Consider the following 7,691-nt stretch of genomic DNA (forward strand, 5'->3'; position numbering starts at 1 on the left):
GGCCTATTACTACCAAAGAGAAAAACCTAACTAAAACCAGAGATACAGAGAACTTATAGCTACCACTGCAGGCTCTAGCCAGCAGGAGCTGCTGCAGAAGCCACTAAAGGGGCCTGGTGCACTGGAAATTGCATCTAGAGCAAAGCTCCATCACACAGATGATATGGGACCAAGAAAACTGAGGGGTTATTTCTGTCCTGTCCACCACCTTCCCTGCTGTACCTGGCAAGAGACCTGTGGAGGTCTGATAGTGAGAACGTCTGCAATAGTAGCCCAAAAGGGGACCTTTGGGCATTCAGACTGTCCGTCCCATGCTGCCCTTCATTCTTCTCACTTCAGTTTCCTTCTCTTACTTGCCTATGAACTGCCCTGTCCTCATGACTTCCAGTGCCCCTTCAATGCCTCTTTCTTGGTGTTACCTTGACACATTCTAAAGAAATCCAATTAGAAGATGAATCATTAAATTAATATATCCCTTATTAACACACTATCATTTATTCCTTTGTGTGTTGATCCTTGCTTTTATGCTTTTTCTGCCATCTCTGATTGTCCAAAGGCATTCTTGCTTACCTGTCCATTTAGACTGACTCTTTGTGTCAGGAGTCACCTACCACTTGTGTCTGCAGAGTGTTCGGTGTGAGGAGATCCCCTTTTTTAAAACTCTTTAAACCCACTGGTGATAAACATCAGTAACAACAAAAGCATGCCCACGTGCAGTTAGTGGGGTGTTAGTGTCACCTGTTGTATCAGCCCACTGGTACAGGCTTTTATCTCACATCAAAGTTTGGGTCTAGGGCCTGGCTGGCCTCTCCCGGGTGCTGTTGCAGTGCAGCCACGGGCTGCATCGAGTTCAGGCTGCCAGCACCTTTTGAAATTGTTCCACACTGCATAACACGTATTTTTCCCTCACCATCATTCAAAGAATATATGACTCCATATAGCTTCTGTTCTCATTGGTATCACGTAAATTAAAACTTGGCTGCCGTAGACACGGGTAGAACTGACATATCTTGCCTGTTGGCTTTAGTGACACCGAAACAGCTCACTGACTACCGCTGCCTGCTCTCACTTTAGCAAATAGTAAATATCACACTGCAAATACACGTCCCAGCTTTCACCTTAGGTCTAATAAATCTAAAACTTGAAAAAATGTGCATGGAAACACTATGAGCACTTAAACCTGCAGAGAGTTCTGTGCGTGTGTGGTGACCTTTAGATACTAAATGAACAGTGTCTGTGTTTTGGCAATCGGCAGCTTGTAAGACAGAGAGCAAGCCACTTGTCATGAATAATCCCATCTCTCTTTCTTTTTTTTTTTTATAATTTTGTTCCTCAAACTTAAAGCAGCTGATGGAAAGATAATGGCATTTTGAGGTTAATTACTAGTTTTAAGTAATTAACTTCTTTATTAGTGGCCATAGCTAGTTGAATTGAGTAAAAATGAATACTGTAAACCCACTTCTGTGTAGAGTTTAATCTCTGTGCCACTGTGACAGAGTGAGGCTTAAATTTGAATGTATTTGGGTTCATATTTGAACCCAAAAGATCCTACAGTGCATTTTACAAGCCTGCCAAGCACGGCACAGGAGTATCTATTGATATACCAGATAACTGGGGGTGCAAATAGAGCAGCTAAAATTTAAGCTTATAGACTGTAGTGATCTTGTCCAAATAAGATAAGAAATAATATCACTTGGCTTTTGGCTGGGACACACCCTTCCCTTCCCACCACCCATCTCCAAAAATAAGAAGTTCTTTAGTGAGCACCAAAAATCAAAAACTTTGGGTTTGCCCATCCCACCCCTCCTCACCCTGAGACTACACTTGTTGTTGGTTCTAAGTACAGTTAAGGATTCAAAAGGCAGAGTATGCAGTTTGAGTTTCACTGTAAATATTTCATACTGACAAGAAGGTTGGGAAGTACTGACGAGATCTACAAAAGAGGCAAACTTTAAGTTTAGTTCTTTAAAAAGGCAGTGAAATTCGGCATTGTGTCTTGAATTATTTGTGCTTTCCAATATCCTGCAGTCTTGCTTCGCTATCACAAATCTCCATTCTGGAAAGGAAAAAGCCACCCTTTTAAAGAAATACTTTCCTAGAAGGTTTTACAAACTCACCACATCCATGATCTGCATGAGGCTGAGAGTGAAATAGACAGTGAGCGGCTGGGAATCATTTGCAACTGGTCGCTCCAGAGGGTTGTAATTTTTCAGCAGCTCCTTGTAAAGCTTCCTTTGGAACTCTCCTTGCAGGGACTCTTAAGGCACAGAAATAAATAAATAATTAGGATTCTACATCAGAAAGTAAAGCTAGGACATAAGCTATTTTCCTTCTATCAGATATTATGTATCTATTATTTTACCGGCCACATTCCCAGAAAAATGCCATTGTAATTCATATAGTTCATTACCTACTACAGCAAAACCCTGGTGCAAATGTATCCCTCTTTCTTTTCATCCCAGGAGCAAGAAGTGATGATGAGGAAATACACTACCTGTATTTTGACACCTGTCCTGGCACAGCTATAGCCAGAGAAGCCGAGCACAGCTACGGCAGAGGGCATCAGCAAGACAATGGGAGAAAAATGGCCACAGGTTAGATTGAATCCTGCTCTCAGACTGCTTCAGACTGAGAACTCTTCGGGGCAAGTACTCTCCTCTTCATTCTCTATTCATGCAGCTACAAATAAAGTGGGGGTGCAGGGTTCCTGGCTGAGCTGATAGACACTACATTAATATATGTGATAATATTCAAGGATTTATGTCCTTTTTACATCTCAAATCCAGGGATGGTCTTTATTCTGCCATTTTTCTCTGGAGGGAGAGGGAGCAGGTCCAGGCGGATGTTGCCGAGCAGACCAGGGACAGAGGCAGTTTCAGAATGGAGGGAAATCTGGGTCAGGGTAGGAGCAGGTCCTCGGGATGCCAGCCCTCCCTGTCCCCGCTCCAGACGGACTTTCCTCTTCCCTCTTACCTCCTAGTCCTGAACTCCCCCCGCAAAAAGCCACAGCCTCTGTCCTGAAGCACCTGCCATTTAAGTGCCTTGAGAGAGTTTGCTCCCCATCCCCGTCGCCCTGCCCGGCTCCCCGGTCCCCTCCCGGCAGCTCCCGCACCGGCCGGCCCGGGACAGCGGGCAGCCCCCCGCCGCAGCGGCAGGACGTGGGGCCGGGGGGACCCCCGGGCAGCTGCCCGTGCCCTCCCGCATCCCTCCCGGCGCTGCCCGGCGGTCACTCACCGCGCACCAGCCCCGCCGCCGCCAGCAGCCACACCGCCAGCTCCTGCAGGCCCATTCCGGGAGACCGAGGGTGACACCGGCCGCCAGCCGAGCCCCGCCGGCCCCGAGCTGGGCCGCTGGGAGCCTCCGGGGATGGCCGGGGACCGCCGGCAGCTCGGCCCTTTCCTCTGCCCTCACCGGAGCTCGCCCTGCGGCGCCGCCGGCTCGGGCGGAGCGGAGGGATGCTGACGGCCCGCCTCCGCCTCCTGCCCCTCCGCCCGGTGGATTTCCCTCTCTTCCCCGCTCCCTCGGCGTTCCCGGGCCGGAGCGGGGGGAGCGGAGCCGCTGGCAGGCGGTTCCCGCAGCCGGAGCGGTGCTGTGCGCTGGGCAGAGCGGCAGATCCGCCGTTATAGAGAGGAGCGGGGGCAGCTCCCCCCCTAAAGCTCCCCCCCCTTCCCCAGCCCAAGCGTTCGGTCATTCCCCTTTGCTGTCAGTAGCGGCTGCTGCCGTGACAGGCGTGAATTAGCCCCGGGGGCAGCGGGGTGCCCCGGGCAGGGTGTCCCCGGGGGAGGGGAGGGCAGCCGGGCTGGGAGCCAGGGCAGCATCCTTAGCCAGCAATTTGGCTTCGGTCACGTTTTGGGAAGGAGGGAGATGGGCAAAATGATGTTGCACACATGGCTGTTAAATCCCCAGCAGAGATGCAGGGCTGGGGGCTCAGGTGCTGGATGTTTTGTCTGGATACGGGAAAAACAGCCATGGCCGAGGGGCGTTGTGTGCAGTGCTTGACAACCACACGACTGAAGGAAATGATGCCTGAGCTCCTGCCTGGTGTAGGTATAATGCACCGCAGTTGGAAAACCTAGAAAATTCAATGCATTTTGTTGAGGCCTAGAAAATTCAATGCATTTTGTTGATTATCTGGTTCCCACTTGCAACTTTAAGCACATTTGTGAGAGCACTCGTGGGTTATTTCTTTCAGTCCAAATCCCTGCCCTTCAAATCCAGTTGCTGAATTAAATTAATGTCATGGGCAGCTGCATTGAAGGGAGAATGGTATTGAAGAGTGTCCTCATTTGCAAGGGGTAACTAAATGCTTGATTTTCAGATAACCCAGCAAACAGCAGTTTATTAGTCCATGTTAATTCTCGGCTTTAAAAATCCAGGTAATCTGTTTTGGCTAAAGCACTGACCTGATTTATGTAGCCACTGTTTAAATATCTTCGAGTGTTGAGCATGGGGCCAGGGCAACCTGAGTAGCCCAGCACATCGGTGCATCGTGTCCCAGCTGTAACATACAGGTGGACCAAAACATTCCCCTTTTCAAATGACCCAATGTGCCAAACAACTTTACCAAAGGATAGTGGAGATCTTGACCCTTTTGGGCCAGCTAGCAGACAGGAGTGAGTTGCTAGGAGAGCTCTGTTGTTACACACAGAGAAACCAAGTGTTGTCACCCATTTGTACTTCAGCCCTCCCATGGCAGTGCTCCTAGCACACAGATTTTTGCTATGTCTCATTTTTGAAATGAGGCTCATTTTCTTTCCTCCTGTTCCTGTTATCCACTGCTGTTTTGGCACAGGTGCCCAAATCTTTCTGGGTGCACAGTAAACAGCATATATTGTTCAGGCAAGAAATCTGGCAAGGAAATCTACAGTTCATGGCTGACCTCTACTGTTGGCTCATTTTTTTGCTCTACACATTGCTGTGTTGAGAACTGCCTCGCCCTGGGTGGTGAAGTGAAAGCTGCCATGGGCCTCAGAGCTCTCTTAGGGGACTCAAAAGGTAAACTCTTCAGGGGATGGTACTGAAACCCCAAGTTCCAGTAGTACAAGCACTGGAAGAATAATTCATAAGTATTTATTTGATAAATGTTGACTTATTTTTGGTTTGTGGTGGTCTCATTTGATTTTGATGTTAGCAAATTAAATTTTAGAGGCACTTCAGAAATTCTCCTCTGTAGATATTCTTTAATAGCAATCAGCAGCCCAACTTCTTGATTAAGCTGTGTTCAGTCAGGTGCATTCCTTCTACAGGGTTTACCTTTCTAGTCAGAGATTCTGGTGTGAATACACACAACAGCAGGAAGGGTTACCTTTGCTTTCTCTAGACATGCTGGCTAGTAGACGTTAATTTCACAAATATTTATATGGGTTGATTGGCTAGATACTAGCAAAGAAAGATTAACAAACCCTACACTGAAGTCCTCTAAAAGCCCTCATTTAGGGCACAAGTTATCTTTGTAAATGTCTATTGGTTACAACTTAGAAGCAAGCTGTACAGCCTGTGGCCAGCAAAGGCTTTTCTCCTTGCCTCCAGGGCCCACCAGAGATAAGACCCACTCTTCTCTGAGCTTTAATTTTTCTTTCTGTTGTATCCTCTACAGCCAGGTGATTTGGAAGGAGCTGTTTCCCCTCCCCAGATAGTAACTTTTAGACACAATGATGAATGCAAGTTTATTTTACAATTACAGGCTGCAGAAACTATAGTGGGTCTCCCAGCCCAGCTCCCACTGTTGGGTATTTGCCAGAATAAAAACAAGCCCTTCATATCAATTTGTTTCTCATATACATTGGACATAATTAGACATAGCCAATTCTGTATCTGTCTATTTGTGAATACCCAATATATTCATGCAGATAACAGTATGCGCAGATCATATAGCTTCACATGAAGGTCAGGCATAAGAATGATGTATGTAATATCAGCATGCTGCCTACAGTTCCTTTCTCTGGTAGGCAAAGAAGCAAAGATAGCCTTGTCCAAAAGGCAAAAGTCCTCATTCAAGTATTATTTCAGATCTATTTTGAGAGTCTGTGGCACAGAGCTATTAGAGAAACAGGTACAGGATTCTGTAGAAATCCTATAGTTAGTGTGTCTATAGAAAAGACCCTCATTGTAATTGTACGATGTTTATACCCGAAGAATACATTCCTAGTTTAATTTATAAGGCTCACACATTGGTCAGTTAAAACAACCAAGGACTGAAGAACATTCAGAATGACTCGTGCAGACATTACAAGACGTTGCAGTTGTCCAGGGGTTATAATATGCCAGAGTGTGAGGAATAGCCTCTTTTTCTCTTTGCACAGATTTATGGATGAGCAAAAGCATGCACCTTCCTAGTGTGGCAGAAGGTGGTAAGATAGCACTGAGATTAGGCTGATAGTGAAGAAGTGACCATTTTATACTGTGTGCAATTAAAGTGACCACAGCACTTTCTGACTTTGATCTAATTATTGTGCGGCTGCAGTGATCTGGGACTTCCATATAAAAAAAAATAAATCTGCTTTTCCTTCTTTTTAGAGAAGAAGGTAGAATAGGCTCGTATTTTAAATGATAACTTCCAGCACACGTTAGATGAGACATACCCACATTTATTTGAATGTCATTTTAATTAAATTACCTCTTTACTTGTTACCTTTCTTTTTTAAGTTTTAGGTAGCCTTAGTAATTACATCTCCTGTTATTAGTTATTCTCTGTTGTTTATTTATACAACTAGTAGTCTCATTGTTGGAGAATGTGTTTGTGGTTACCTTGATTTTTTCAGTAAAATGTCCTGAAACAATATATTGCTTCTTCTGATAGCAGGTAGTTTTGATACTGAGTTTCTATTGAAGGACAAATTAGTGATCTGAAATCTGGTTAATTTTGTAATTAAACTTGATATTCCATACATCCAATCTTGAACAGAGGTTCACAAAGGTAATCTCTTCCCATGTTCTTTGCTCCTACACCAGTATGTGATTTCCAGAAAACGATCCATTCCCCAAATCTCCTGTTGTTGGGAAGGATAAAGAAGAGCACAAACTATTATGTTAGAATAAGAATGTGTAAAATGTAAGAATGTGCCTAATGAATTTGCATAACTAACAAATAGGGCCCACAGTCATTTCTATAATGCCAACATCTTGCAAATTTCATTCTTGCCTTTTATTACTGTTAGCAAACACTTACATTAAAGTGTGAGCATATTTATTAAACAACAGTGGCAACACCACTGTGGTATTGTGAATGAAATATCTCAAATGAAATAACTGCAGAGATTTCTTAGCACATCTACCCTACAGGTGCTTTTCTCTGTCAAAAGATATCACAGGTTTTCATTGACGTCATGCTTAGCGCATTTGTGCCTTCCTTTCTGTATAAGGAAATACTTGTTCCTTCATTTCAGCCTCTGTCAGGTCCTTCTGAGTCATTTTGTAATTCCAGGGCTTGGCATTCATTTCTCACCGACACAAAATTCACAGCATTAGAGAACCACTTCGCCATCTCTTTGCATGAGTGTGAACAACGGAAACTTGGCAAAACTGCTTTTCTTCACCCTGGTTAATTTTAAATAACTACATAATTTAGGGTTCACAGAAGCTAATTAAAGTTGACAAGAAATCTGCATTTTAGGCCTGCAGCTTTAGCAGATCCTCATCTATAAGCATCTGAAGATCAGCTTTATTTATCTTGTCCTAAAGCAATGCACTAG

At 44.9% G+C, this 7,691-nt stretch overlaps 1 protein-coding gene across 1 annotated transcript in view; it reads right to left on the reverse strand.

Annotated features, from left to right (window-relative positions):
- CHRFAM7A (CHRNA7 (cholinergic receptor, nicotinic, alpha 7, exons 5-10) and FAM7A (family with sequence similarity 7A, exons A-E) fusion) overlaps positions 1–3,628 on the reverse strand; it is a 44,581-nt gene extending 40,953 nt beyond the window's left edge. The window contains exons 1-2 of the mRNA XM_014944766.1: positions 3,235–3,628; positions 2,118–2,257 (exon numbers count right to left, since the gene is read on the reverse strand). Of these exons, the coding sequence (XP_014800252.1) occupies positions 2,118–2,257; positions 3,235–3,289 (195 nt within the window). The 5' untranslated portion in view covers positions 3,290–3,628. The remainder of the gene's footprint in view (positions 1–2,117; positions 2,258–3,234) is intronic.
- Positions 3,629–7,691: the final 4,063 nt, after the last annotated feature.

Source organism: Calidris pugnax, unplaced genomic scaffold, assembly GCF_001431845.1.
Source record: "Calidris pugnax isolate Ruff unplaced genomic scaffold, ASM143184v1 scaffold70, whole genome shotgun sequence".
In the NCBI taxonomy this organism is placed as follows: domain Eukaryota; kingdom Metazoa; phylum Chordata; class Aves; order Charadriiformes; family Scolopacidae; genus Calidris; species Calidris pugnax.